Raw genomic sequence first — 14,082 nt, 5'->3', positions numbered from 1 at the left:
GTAATAATTTTTATAAAATATATAAATCATTTAATTCTGGACTTCCCGTGACTTTGCAATTGTTTAGTCACTGACGAAACGTTTTATTTAATAATTTTGAGTTGTATTAAGCTTTATTTGCAAATTGAATCGAGAGAACAGATCGATGTAAAGACTATATCGATACAAAACATAGAATATCGCCCCGGTTTAATACATAGAAGTATCGATATATTTCAACCAACTCTTCCGGAAATATAACATAACCTTAAATTCTTACTGCGAAAATAGCAAAAATAAATTAAAATTAAATTTTATTCTTAACACACTGTCGATTTTTTAAATATCAAAACAAATTGGCTTAAATCCAGAAAATAGTGAATTTTCAATATGGCCTCTGCCGCCATAGAAAGGATAGAATTTAGTACTTGGCTGGATACAAAATTACAAGAACTCAACACGGATGAGACTGTCTTTGGTTCCTACATTACAGGTATATTGGACAGTGATGAAACATCTGAAGAAAAATGTGAGGCCCTTCAAGGTATCCTTGTGGAAGTAATAGATGCTGTAAGTGAAAAGTTTGTAATTTCAAGGCCTTTTGGTATCTTATGTGACACCAATATCATTTATTGTTAGGTTGTCAATACTTAGTAAAAACATTCATTATGTACATCAGTGTGAATTAGAAAATTACAAGTTTGATTTACTTAATAAAAGATCAAAGTTGAAAACTTGAAGTTACTGTCCTCATAAACAATCTATTGCTAAGTTTTTCCATTGTTTCTGGATAGTTATTTCAATGCTATTGCTACTAATTGTTTAATAAATTTGAAGAACCCTAATTTCACAAGACTCTGATAAAATCAAAATATAACTGTATGATTTTCATATTTCACTAATAAGCAAATCACTGTGTTTATTGCAGAATAATGATATTACCAAAATTTGTAATGAGATTTTGGACAAATGGCAATCTTTGCAGCCAAAAGAAGACATCCCTGTGCAGGCAACCAGTGAAGAATTGAATGAAAAATTTGCCAAACTTTTAGAATCTCAATCATTAGCAACAACAAAAGAAAAAGTTTATACTGAGGAACAAAAAAAAATTAGGTAGGCATATATTTATTATTTTAAAGCATATAAAAATAATTTAGGTGCATATTTTTTGGCATTATAGAGAAGCTATTTTGGCACAATACAGTCAAATGCCAGATTCGGATGAAGAGAATGTTGAAGGTGGGTCTGCTGAGGGAAAAGATGATTTGGAGAAAAATATTAATGCACATTTAGTGGCAGAAGCAGAGAAACAGAAAAGAGAACAATCCCGGTTGGAAAGTCAGAGAAAGAAAGAAAAAGACAAAGAAGATCGGTAAGTTCTTAAGTTCATTCTATCATTAATAGAAATACATTAAAACAAGATCATAATTGTAGAGAAAAACAAAAACAATTAAAGGAAGACAAGAAAGAGAAACGCAAAACCCAAAAAGGTGAACGAAAAAGATAGCAGAGATAATTGATTTATGCTGTTATTATTAACATTTTACTGTGAATGGCATTGTAGTATTATTTCGTTTTTGAAACCATTTTGGCAATAATTATTTATCAGATGTGAAATATACGTTGAATTACCTATCCCAAGTACCTTTATAGTCCAAATGTAACCGGAAATTTATAGCGTCAAATTATCACAAAAATTTCTTCACCAAAACGTCAAGACCCTTTGTTGAGACGCTCTTAAATCATCCAGAATGATTAAATATCTTTTACAAAGTAAACGAGGTAAAATCTAATCATATCTCTGAGTACGTACTTACATATACAAACATCTAATAACGATAAAACAAGTAATTTGAGAGGAATTAGTATGTTTTTATTTTAATTAAATAAAAATAAACTCGGCAAAACGTAGGAAACCTGTTGTTACTTGAATAAAACAAAAGGCCATATTTTGAAATTTTAGTGAATATCCCACATCCGTGTGCACAGAATATCGACAATATTCGATGTCGATAGATCCCTTTATCGAATACTAAGGGATCAATTATTTACGTCGATGCTTTTCTCCTTGACGTTTCGATATGTCATTGCCTTCTTAAGAGTTGCCAGCTTAGGCAATTTATCGCAATTTATATGTCCTCTAATTCATATTAATTCATATTATTTATATTTAAATGTTCTGCTCATGTCCTTGACGATCAATTAGTTAAAAAAACTAAGTAAAGAAATAATGAAAATATAGGCATTTATGTTTGACCATCTTGAACTGATCTTTGAAAGATAGTTGTCAACATCTTACGACTATTTCGTTTCAGGAGGTGGCAACCCCGGTCCTCCTTAGGCATTCAGTTTCGGAAAACGACATAAAAGTTTCTCGCTGTAAATAAATTTTGATAAAAGAGACTTTTTAACAGTTAAAAACAAGAAATCAACCAAATATGAGTGCTCCTGCTCTATTCGCGTGTTCTCGTTGTTTTGCCCGTTTCCCTTTCGAGGAATTGTCAGCAGGTCAACAGCTTTGCAAAGTGAGTTCCTTGGCATTTTTACCCCTACTTTAAGGAAATTATTAAATTTTAATGGGAAATTGTACCGGTTTTATTGCGTTTTTCTATTGATTGAATAGGTTATTTTTTGTAAATTATTTCGCATTATCCCAAAGCTCCAAATCCTAAAACAGTAGAAATTATTAAGCTTTGATACCCTGTTTTCAATGGTGAATTGTTTGTTTTGTTCAGGCATTTTATTTTTATTTATCTATGAGCATTTTGTATTTAATGGGAAATAGGTTCTTGTGCTAAATATACTCTTCAGTTGAATGGTTTGATGTCATTTTACTTCTGGACCCAAATAACCTCTATAAGTATGATGCTGTAACATCCTATGTATCTTTACTGCAATGTGTGACTGCAACTTTCATCATTTAATGCCAAAGTTACAGCAATCTATCAGTAACACCCCACGTAAATAGTTGCAGACTCCTGGGATATACAGGGTGTACAGAACATTAGATGTTTTTTGAGAACTGTTAAGAGAATCATTTTGAAAATTTGATTATAACCTCATCTTAGATATACTGATCACTCCAAGTGATCACCTATTAAATTACTTGATCACACATGCAGCACTTCCAATTGGACAATGGTTATGAAAGTGCTCCACCTATCAAATAAAACAATTTAAAGGAAATGTGAAGTCCAGTTTGTATTCAGTTCCATTACATTCCACAGTTAGCAGGGTTAGCCATCTGATGTATGTCAGTGTGGACACTCATTGACTATGTATACAATGTTGCGTAAAACGTGTGCATTTGTTCACTCAGAAGAAGGCCTGGGGTTACATTTACTGTTTCGAATACAATATGTTCAAGACAAGGAGATCCTGCATGGGGATCTCGTAAACAGTAATGAATATAGACTTGGTTAAATGAGAGAAAAGTCGTGTATTGAAGGGAGTAATTTCGTGGTGTAAAAGGATTTTGACATGAACTAAATATGATAAAGGGTGCTATGTCAAGGAGTCAACTTAATGCTGATGCTTAGGAGCTAGCAGTAGAACTTCAAGCTACTATCAGATTCTAAATGCGAGTGATGTCTCAACATTTGTAAAATGTCACTAGTAATACTCATTCTGACTCATAAATAATTTGTTTGGAAAAAAGTATATGGACTCGAAGTAGAAGGTTTTTATTGTGCTTTGCCCAGTACTTAATCCCAGATTCACTTCAACCTTCATCTTTGGATTCAGCACAAACAGTCCCATTTTTACTTTAGTAACGTTTCATTGAACCTAATGTAATATTTCTCAAATAAAGAATATTGACGCCATACATATTGTTTATACAATTTCTAGTATATTTGACTTTATTTCTCCCTCACAATTTTTCTAGATTTATTAGTTTGTGACAAATATCTGTTATTTGTTGCTTTTAGTCCGTATTATATACAGGGTGCCCCAAGAAAAAATTGTATGAAGCTCATATTTGAAAAATCCCAATCTGATTCAACTAACAGCAGGCTGTTGTTTGTAATTCGTGGAGCCCTTAAGCCCAAATGGTTCATAAAACTCCACGATTTTTAAATTATTTTTCAGTGTTTCCCAGTCGTGACTCTTTCACATTAGAAAAATAAATCATACTTTCACCTGCTTTGCCATGTGATTTTTTGGCAAAAGATTGCAATTTAAATGCCAGTTACCGTTGGTATATTTATGCATGTTTTAATGTTACTCCTAAACTAATTGGACTGGTTCCAACCACATAGATGCAAATATAGTAAAAAAACAATTAGCCGGGATCGTAAAAGAAGTCTATTATTTGTTATATTTTCTCACTGAAAATTTGAACAAAGTGTTTTATAAGCTTTAGGTGCTGTAAGGCAAAGATTGAGAACCATTTTCAACATTTAACCCTCTGCATCTCGTTAACGAACCATTTTCTGACCTATGTTTACGGGAATTTTTTTTCTTATTTTTGGCAAAACTTTTGTGTTTAAATTTAAATAGTTTATGATGCCTGAACAAAATAAACAATAATTAGTTTTTTCCACTACTATTATTTACCTAGCATCGTTGTTGCCATGGAACGAACGTCATCGTTGCTATGGAGCGAGCCACACCGTTGCCACGGAACGAGCGTCTTCGTTGCTATAGAAATCAGAGTCAAATGAAGCGTCACCGTTGATATTGTGATTCGAGACCCTTTGTCGTTTTTAGGTTTGAATTCAATTTATGCGTATTTTAAGTGATTTTATTGGAATTTTATAAACTAGTTAAATCTAGTAGTGGGAAAAATTCTATATGCTGTTGTGAAATATCTTCGATCCTCACGTCTTAGATCCCTCAGCGTGCGCGCTCCAGGATTTAAACTTGACGATAATAATGTAGTTCACAACCGAGGTGTGTAATGTACTATTTCTCCCCTCCTCAATAACTCCACTATTTATGATATACAGCATACCCTTTCACATTGTTTCTCCTTCTCCAAACAGGAATGTCGCGGTGCATTTCCAGTAGTTAAATGCACGTATTGTCGTTCGGAATTTCAACAAACGTCTAAAGGTAACACTAGTACAATTTGCAAAAAGTGCGAACAGAACGTGAAAGCTTATGGAAAACCCACCGCTTGCGAATACTGCAACATTATAGCGGCATTTATAGGAAATAAATGCCAAAGATGCACCAACTCGGAAATTAAATATGGTCCCCCAGTGAATTGCGAGCAATGTAAACAGAAATGTGCCTTTGATAGGCAAGACGATGATAAAAAGGTAAATAGCTCCCAAGAATTTGCAATTCTTTGAAGGCGAAGGTTCTATTGGTTTTAGGTGGATGGGAAGCTATTGTGTTGGCTCTGCACTCTGTCTTTTAAGAGGGCTCTAGCCAAGACTAAACAGGGGGACGCCGAGAGGAGAGCCCATCTTAAAATATCTGCAATGCACAAAAAACACAAGGAAGGAAAGTGAGTTACCCTGGGACCAATGGCACCTGTGGCGTTTTCTTTTCAGGGGCATTTTATAGGTCTCAGTAATGATTGTTTGGAACTCTTAACAGATTTTTAAACTTCAGCGTTGGGGCGAAACAAAACGTTTCAAGGAGGATGCGAAATAATAATTTTACATAAAAAGTTCAATTTGGCAGTGTACAGGGTCCGCTTCAAGCAGTGTTCGTCAGCGGGACCGCTGGAGGATTGCTCCTAAATGCAAAGCGACATGAAAATAAAATTTAGATTATCGATAGACGTGAACTGTGGACGTATTTTTGGATTATAAGTCCTCGCATTACAGGGTGGTCACGTAAAGTTGTATTTTTTAAAATTGGGATGCCCTAAATATTCTTGGATACCCAGATTTACTGATGGTATTTGGACGAAATATGGTGGTTTAAATCGTGAAAACCACTCATCTTAATGGTCTACTTAACGTGTTTCTAGACCTTTATTCAAAGAATATCTCTAGTACTTGGTATTCATCCATCAGACTCTTCATCTGAAGCGGTTACAGCCCAATTGCATGGAAGTCGTCTCATCTGCCTCAGAACTGGTAACTGATTCACTACACAGAAGTGCCAAATGTCACAAATCCAAGTTCAATTCATTGAGTACCAGTTCTGGTTCAGCTGAACCGAATTAGGCCCAAGTAATCGTGCCATGGAATTAGACTCAAATGATGTGAAAAAAATATTAGAGGTAGGTATTCGTGATTCACTTCGAGGTCGCAGCCCTACTTCCTTTGATCCATGAATTAACGGTAGCCACAATAATAAGAAAAGCAAGAACCTCTGATTCCACGTTTTTTCTTCAATTTCTTGCGAAATGGAAAAAATTCTATACGCACAATTAATTTTAGAACCAAACAGCTGCTACGGTGGAGCACGTCATGCGCAGGTCACTGCTGTGAAGTAGCCAACACTAGTGTAGAATTTTGCCACCAGACGGCGAGCGCTATAAAATGAAAAGTTGAACGCGAGGCCAATGTAATGTTGTCAAATAAATTTTTCGCTTAAAATGTTATTTAAAAAACACAACCTTATGTGGCCACCCTGTATATTGTGTAATTTAGGAATTGGCCCACATCGATTCATCCATGCCCAAAGTTACAATATGATTTATTTTTAGGAGTGATCATCCGTCCACACACTGGTGGCGGACCGTGTATATGAAACTTGAAATTTTGCCATGTACCTAGTGTCTCCGAGAGGTGGTTAATGCTTATAACCTTCTCGCCTATGCGCCAATGAAAATGAGGTTTTGAGTTGAAAGTGAAAAAGTCCTAAAATGTCATATATTTTTGTAGACCTGGCAACACTGCTTTTTTCTTTTCCTAAGGTCACTTTTTAAATTTTGTCCATATCATCAATCGCCACGCACAAAATACCTGCTTCCTACATGTTGAACACCCTACATACCTCCTGATTGATTTCAGATCCATCTACAAGTCATTTAAAGATTTTGAAAATCCAAAATTACGAAAGTACGAAAAAAAAACTATTCGACGTATTCGTCGCAAATGTAAATTCCAAAATTCAGTATTTTGAAAATCCTTTATGATTCTTTCACCAATATGGAGATATGAACCTTCCGTATCCTCATCGACAATATCTTGAGATTGAGAATAGAAATATTGCTCAAGAGTGCTGATCACACCGCAATATTGAAAAAAGTCGATGTTGTCGATATTAAAACATCTTTACCGAATTACAATAGTCCAAAGATGCACTCAGATGTGCTGTGCCGCATTTGCATCTCTTTCATCAAATTAGAGGTGCTTTAAATGAAAATTTTGCACAGGGCAGGAGCATCATTTCAAATCAGTTCCTTCTAGGACTGTTTGTATTTATCGAAAATATCAATTATAAAAATCAATTTAAACCGGACGGTGACTCACCCAAAAAATTGCTGCAGGAAATTCAGTCGTTTTTTTTTTTTATAAAAGACTGGTTGTTCGATGTTTTTGCACAGTTGCTTCAGCAAAAATATCCAATTTCGTGAACGAAAGAACGATCTAGTCATTAATCGACCTTGGATCGATATTCCTATGATACATATTTTGCACGTGTCATCTTCGCGTTCTGTTGAAACCTTTACAAGTGGCAGATATCGATCACGTGTTAAACATAGGTGATGCGATTGGACAGATTCGAGTAGTCGTGATTACAATCGAGCGCATCAGACCAATCACAACCCGCCCAAAATAATGTATTAATGAAAAATCGTACGTGAGTGGGACCGATTAATGAACAGTTTTGTGTACATTAATAAAACGTGCTAATGCCTGGAACAGACACGGTACATTTTTATAGAAAATTATGAAATGCTTTTTTTAAATGTTCACATTATCAATATGTTGTTTGATGTTGTCGTTGTATGATTCATTCACCAGATGCAGATCCCTATGGTCGGGAGATATGTTCCTCGACAATACCTATACCACCCCTAATCCGAATAAAATACAATATCTTGTTGCCAAACAATATATAGTGTTTCAATTAATTTTCGTGAACGGATTCCATACGTCTGAGGTGGATTATCCATTATTTAACTACTCATTAATTAATTGTTCTTAAAAAATCATTTTTGTGCTAAAACAATTTAAGATTCCGAACTTTACGCTTTGAACAGTAAAAGCTTTAATATGATCATTTTTATTTCCAGACTACGCAGTCACAACAAGCGACCGAACAGGCCAGATGTAACGAAGATGCCAGTCCCTGAGGACCAGCCCCCAAATAAGATAGCAAGAAACGCTGCCCCTGGTGCTAGAGGTGATTTGGATCCAAATAGTTCCGATCATGTCGTCGCCATGACGCAGCTTAAAGAGCAAATCGCCAGTCTCAAGAAACAAATTACACAAAAGGATGCCCAGTTGCTGTCCAAAGATAAAACGGTAAATTTTAATTTTTTTACTTTCATAAGGATTAGAGACGAATAAAAACTTATAACAATTTATAATATACAGGGGGTCCATCTCAGTAACCATCATTATCGATTAAATTAGGGAAAAATTCCACACACAAAATTTCGAGTCCAAGAATATGTAATTTTAAAATTTGACCTGAGCCTTTTTCTCTTCTACAATGTGGCAAATTAGACGTTTCGATTCAAACGATGAAAACGTACGTTGGCCGGCACGTTCACTAGATTTATCCCCATTTGACTGTTATTTATGATGAATGAACCATCGTTTAGCCACCTTTGGCCTTATTAGTTATACAGGGTACCCTATAATGGTATTCACACGAACCAATAACATAGAAAAAAACGGACGTAGCCAGCAATTACCGGTGTGCCAATAAAACTGGTCCCATTTCTTCGCCAAAAGGTCGCCATGTATTAGTGTTTCTATAGCATTGTTTTGTCGCAGAGATGCGTCATGGATAGACATTTTCATCCGAAACAAGAAATGTAGTGCTTAGGAAGGTCGAGACTGTAAATGGTACATGACTACAAATGAAGTAGAATTTAAAAATAAATATTAAATTATAACATGTGACATGACAATTCGCAATTTCGAATGATTTGGCAAAATAGGTTATAGTTATGTCACTTTCTCCTATATCGCGGCCATAGATTAGTGTCTCACATGCCAAAAAAACATGCTACGTCCAGTTGTTATAGCTAGGTGATTGATACCCTCAATTCTTAAGATTTTACCAGACTTTCATTTGCAGGAGAATATGGAATAATTTAATTTTATACCATATTCTCCTGCAAATTGAGTGTTGTGACACAAGAAAATTAGAAACTCATTCGCCTTTCAAGATAACTGAACTGAAAGCCAAACACTTCACCACCGAAACTGAATTCCGAGTTAAAATGAAGACGAACCAGAAGGAGCACGATGATAAAGTCGAGACTTTAAATAAACGTATATCAGGGCTGTTAAAGCAGGTAGCCAGCCTGTCGAAATCCTCCAAGAAAACGACGAAAGCAGAACAGTTGGCATCTGCAAATTCCGATGCTAACAACAGCAGTGGTACAGATAGTCCCAGCATCCAATAAGGTGATACACGTTTTTATGATTAAGAAATTAATTTATTTTTGCATCCAGCGTCCAATCAGTTGTAAAGTTATATAATAACGCCCAATAAATTTTATGATTGTTTCTTTAATTTAAGGATGATTTATTGCGGTATTGTTTATTTTATTTTTATTAATTTTCAGCTAAATATGTGTAATAATATTTTACGCGTCTGAATTTATTTTATGCAAAATGAAGAAATTTGAAGTAATTTTGATGAAGTTAAGAGAAATACTATATTAAGAGATTGAAGGATGAAAATAATTTGTAATGTGGAGTGGAACATTGTGAATAATACGACTTTAGGTTAAATTACATGCGGCCTGTGGCACAAAATAGGTTTTATAATGTTTAGGCCTTAGATAATTTTTAAATATATGATGTCAAAAATTTATTACTTTCATCAGTTTTTATTTTGTCAATGTGTCTTGAATTATTGTCACACACAATAGAGACGTTGGTTCGTCCTTCTCCAAATTTCCTACACCATTTCCCGATACTTCCATCGCAGTACACCTTGCTCACGCTAAGAATATTCAAAGCAGTACATCGTTTTGGTTCTAGGCCCCCAATATTACATTTCTTAATTTATACTTCAGGAAAGTATCGATCGTTGCGGCCATGGACTAACCGTAGCTCAGTTATGATTGACGCATGGTAGGTGTTTATCTGAAAAATGTTTAGTCGATGCATGCAGAAAACACTGGAAAAATTGATAAATTGTTGGAAAAACATATCTCCCTTATATGGAACTTTTTATTCAATGAGATATACAAAAACCACCAACAAACTAATTATTAGACTCTTAAATCTCTAACAGTTTATAAAAAATGTCATGCAAAAGAAATACATCAACAGTAGCAACTACTCTTAATCCAATAACAATGTCTCAACAACTTAAAAATAATATTTTCTATTATTAATCTAAAAATGCCATGATAAATATTAATCACATCTTGGAAGACATTTTTTTCTGAAAACTTCTATGGCTGAAGTTCCAATGTTTTTTTTTGTTCATATACGTAGTAGTTCATAAGAGTACCCTTGATAACGTAAAGACAAATCTGAACTTAGCTAAAGAGACCACAAAAAGTGATTCACAGGTCTATTTGCTCCTTAAATAACCTTTAATGTCATGTTTACTATTGGTAATATATATATTTTTCATTTTCTTCAATTCTCGACCACTTATTGCGCTGACGATGAACTCTCAATTTTTATACTTGATAGACCTTACGAGAGTACCGGTCCTTCAACAACGGTGGCTTTATAGACCACTTCAGGGTGTAAAATATCTTCTCTACTTTGGATTAGTCTCAGTTCCAAATGTCGTGGACTTGCGTCTTTTCCTGCCAAGAAATTAAAAATTTGTTAGATGATACAAATGACGCTTAAGCACATCGAATGTGAGAATGAAAATGAAAAGTGTGTTCTTACCTTTAGCATATTCGTAAGTCCGTTGCAAAACAGCTTGCAAAGCTGCCACAGTTTTCTCTATTGATTCTTTCAAGTTAAACCCTGATTGTTCCATGAAGCAAAGGATTAAGGCGCTAAACAAGTCACCAGTTCCTGTAAAAACTGCTGGAATCTTTGAAATCTGCATTTTTAGTCTGACTGGGGTCCCTGCAATATAATATCTGCATTAAATGCTTGCCACATAATATACTATTAAGTTTATAATATACCAAGTTATAAACATTGAATGTCAAATTTGGGCGAACCAAAAGGTGAATGAAAATGATCAGCTCCACTTAACTTGTTGAATTTATCACCTAGCAAAGTTTCCATATTACCTTTTCTGCAACTACCAAATACAAGCAGCTCATTTTGAGTGGCAGGCAGTTCTGCTGATGAAACACAAACTGTTTCAATTCCGTTCCCATGTAATACATTAATTGCCTCCCACACATCATTCTCACTCTCTATTTTCATGTTAGTTAAAAGTTGAGTTTCATATAAATTTGGAACCAAAATCGTAGCTATAGGTAAAATTGCTTCTTTGTACACAGGTAAAAGTTCTTTTGGGACGTACATGTTGCCATTATCGCCCATAACAGGGTCGCATACTGCAGAAATATAAATAATTATAAACACATCAGAAAAACTTTGAGAATATTATAATCTTTATTTGTGATGTGAATATTTCAATACTTTAGGTTTTTGTGTTGGTACATACCATAAACAAGATTCGGATTGATGCTCTTTAGGTGTTTATATAAGGCGACTATTTCTTTCAAAAACTCAGATGAACCAATGTAACCAGTAAGCAGATGAGTATATTGGTCAATACTGTTGTTTTTTAAACCGGCAATAAGCTCTCTGAGCTCTTTTTCAGTGATAACTTGACCCTTCACACTTTTGTAACCTGTATGATTTGAAAATTGTACAGAGTTTATGTAATCTACATCATATCCCAAAAGCTACAACAAAACAAGTCATACATTATTCTGAAGTGTTGTGTTACTTAGGTTTATTAGAATATTCAACTGAGGCTATTGTTTTCAAGGGCAAAAATGCATTTTATTTATATTTTTAGGGCATTTTATTACTAAGGTTGAGTGATTTACCTGTGAACAAAAATAGACTTTTTTGCAGATTTTACTTTTAACTCATTGGCTATGTTTTAAGTTTAATTACAGGAAAACCGAATATCTAGTGTAATAATTTGAAGGTTTTACTGATCCCTTAAATTGACATCAAGATTTACCTGCATTGGAAAAACAGCACTTTTGTTTCCAACATACCCTGATACCACATGGCTTTGCACTGATAAAATCCTTGGCTCCATGGTATTTGTTATACCTAAATACAGACCGTTATCACTTTTAAATGGTTGATAAGATTTCTGTTTTAAATTCACTTCAGTCTTCACTTTTGATAAAACCTTGTAAGTCTAGCAAATAACTAGTGACCATGATCTCATTCTGAGGGCAAAACATGCATTGTCTAACTAAGTGGTATGTGTCAAGGAAGGTATTTCTCTGAAGACATAAGGAGATATGTTATGTTGTATTACTTAGCAAGTTATGTTTTATTGTTTAGGGAGTTATGTGATATTTTGTCCAAGAGTTTATAATGCCCAAAGCTCTGCTCAAGAAACAAAATACTAGAACACAGTTAATTGTTTTCCAATATTTTACTTTTCAGCTACTTGTTACTCTGTTCTGTACTCAATTTCAATATGATGTATTGAAGCTATAATCAGCTTACTAGAACTAGGATACTTACTTAATTCAGGACTTGAATAACTTATTTGCCTGTGTATCAGTTGTGATGTATTTGAAAAACTTATAACTTCTATTCTGTTTGCAGATAAGCTAATCTTGGCTTATCTTCAAATTTAGCCAATACTACTCATATTTCAATTCTCCATTTCGTATTTAAATTTGTACAACTTTCAGTAAGTACATGTTAATTTCCTCTTGGTCTTTTTATGAGTAATTTTGCATTTTTTTTTACCTTATTGTGATCGTGCACCAATTTGTCTCCTCGTTTTCCGCCTCTTATGATTATTTTTATTTCGTTTTTTTGACATTTTGACACAACAACTTGGCAAGAGAAGAAAGGAGGGACGAAGCGAGGTCGTATAAGTCCATCTCACTCTTACTTGTAGAAAATTTTGGCGAGCATGAGCCCCAACAAACATGTGTCGCGCTAACTGCACGAGTCATTTATGAAATTTCACTAATTATTTTATGTGTGCGATAAGCATTTGATAAATCATCGTCAAGGACTTTGCTCTAAGGTTTCTATCGCGAATTACGTGAATATCGTTATTCTTCACAACAACTGTACTTTGGTACCTGATATTGGAAAGGTCGCGTCATGAAACGCGTTTCTTCTTAGTCTTTTTATAGGGCGGTTTCAGCCCTATCGCATTCTAAAGGATGTTAAAATCCTTTAGTACTTGTATTTTTCGTTAACTTAAATTTTGGCTTTATCTAAGTTTACTCTCAATCATAATTCAACTTCAGGGATGCGAACATAAACGACTGGATATTCCCGGCATAGTCAAACCAAGTATAATTTGAAAAGGAAGATTTTTACGTGTTTTGAGCCGGGCACGATCTCGTGCGGCACTCATTGTGTTTTTACGAAATTAACCTTCAAATTCGTATACATTTTTTTTGCTTTCTTTCCACATTTTCGCTTGAAACGTGAAATATTTTTTGCGAGCGAAACGGGGGGAAACACTTAACACTGACAATTAAAGTATTGTTGTTTTGCTTTCAAAACTTCCTTAACCATTTCAGATATTCATTTCTCTTACATTTTAATTTTTTTTTTGCAGTTTTTCTACTCCTTTTTTCTAGATTCTGCAGACGGCGACAAATTGGTCACTGAACAATAGTTTTCGTTAAAACCTGTAGTAAAGGGTGAATGTTATTCTCAGATTTAATTCGGAAGAAGGTGTCACTCCACTGCTCCACCCACCCCTAGTGGTGTGAAAACAATCTCTAAAGTGACGTAAGTGCCAATTCCTGTCCAGGGGAAGGCCGACGGCGCGTCATTAGTCATACATTCGAATTAATATTTAGATCTTCAAGTTCTAAAGCAGTGGTTTTTCGGTACTTTTCCCTCCTTGTTTGCC

At 34.6% G+C, this 14,082-nt stretch overlaps 3 protein-coding genes across 4 annotated transcripts; 2 read left to right on the top strand and 1 right to left on the bottom strand.

Moving 5' to 3' along the window:
* Nucleotides 1–232: 232 nt before the first annotated feature.
* LOC136417175 (coiled-coil domain-containing protein 43) lies at nt 233–1,596 on the top strand. The gene is made up of 4 exons (XM_066402725.1): nt 233–549; nt 908–1,092; nt 1,160–1,351; nt 1,414–1,596. The coding sequence occupies exons 1-4, from the start codon at nt 370–372 to the stop codon at nt 1,484–1,486; spliced, it is 630 nt and encodes a 209-aa protein (XP_066258822.1). The 5' UTR covers nt 233–369; the 3' UTR covers nt 1,487–1,596.
* A 702-nt stretch (nt 1,597–2,298) lies between these two features.
* On the top strand, nt 2,299–9,885 carry LOC136416840 (protein FAM76A). The gene is made up of 5 exons (XM_066402211.1): nt 2,299–2,504; nt 4,965–5,243; nt 5,301–5,434; nt 8,126–8,357; nt 9,233–9,885. The coding sequence occupies exons 1-5, from the start codon at nt 2,418–2,420 to the stop codon at nt 9,470–9,472; spliced, it is 972 nt and encodes a 323-aa protein (XP_066258308.1). The 5' UTR covers nt 2,299–2,417; the 3' UTR covers nt 9,473–9,885.
* A 402-nt stretch (nt 9,886–10,287) lies between these two features.
* On the bottom strand, nt 10,288–13,098 carry Pdxk (pyridoxal kinase). Of its 2 annotated transcripts, none has more exons than XM_066405888.1 (6): nt 12,951–13,098; nt 12,199–12,293; nt 11,668–11,911; nt 11,285–11,557; nt 10,929–11,114; nt 10,288–10,840 (listed from the first exon to the last, which is right to left on the bottom strand). In XM_066405888.1, the coding sequence occupies exons 2-6, from the start codon at nt 12,277–12,279 to the stop codon at nt 10,725–10,727; spliced, it is 900 nt and encodes a 299-aa protein (XP_066261985.1). In that variant the 5' UTR covers nt 12,280–12,293; nt 12,951–13,098; the 3' UTR covers nt 10,288–10,724. The 2 variants fall into 2 exon arrangements, with proteins under 2 accessions (XP_066261985.1, XP_066261986.1); XM_066405889.1 differs by lacking the exon at nt 12,951–13,098 and adding an exon at nt 12,720–12,772.
* Between the last annotated feature and the right edge of the window lie 984 nt (nt 13,099–14,082).

The sequence above is a fragment of the Euwallacea similis genome, chromosome 2 (assembly GCF_039881205.1).
Source record: "Euwallacea similis isolate ESF13 chromosome 2, ESF131.1, whole genome shotgun sequence".
NCBI lineage: Eukaryota > Metazoa > Arthropoda > Insecta > Coleoptera > Curculionidae > Euwallacea > Euwallacea similis.
The sequence above is the reverse complement of the archived record's forward strand: the minus strand, read 5'-3'. Positions and strand labels throughout refer to the sequence as shown.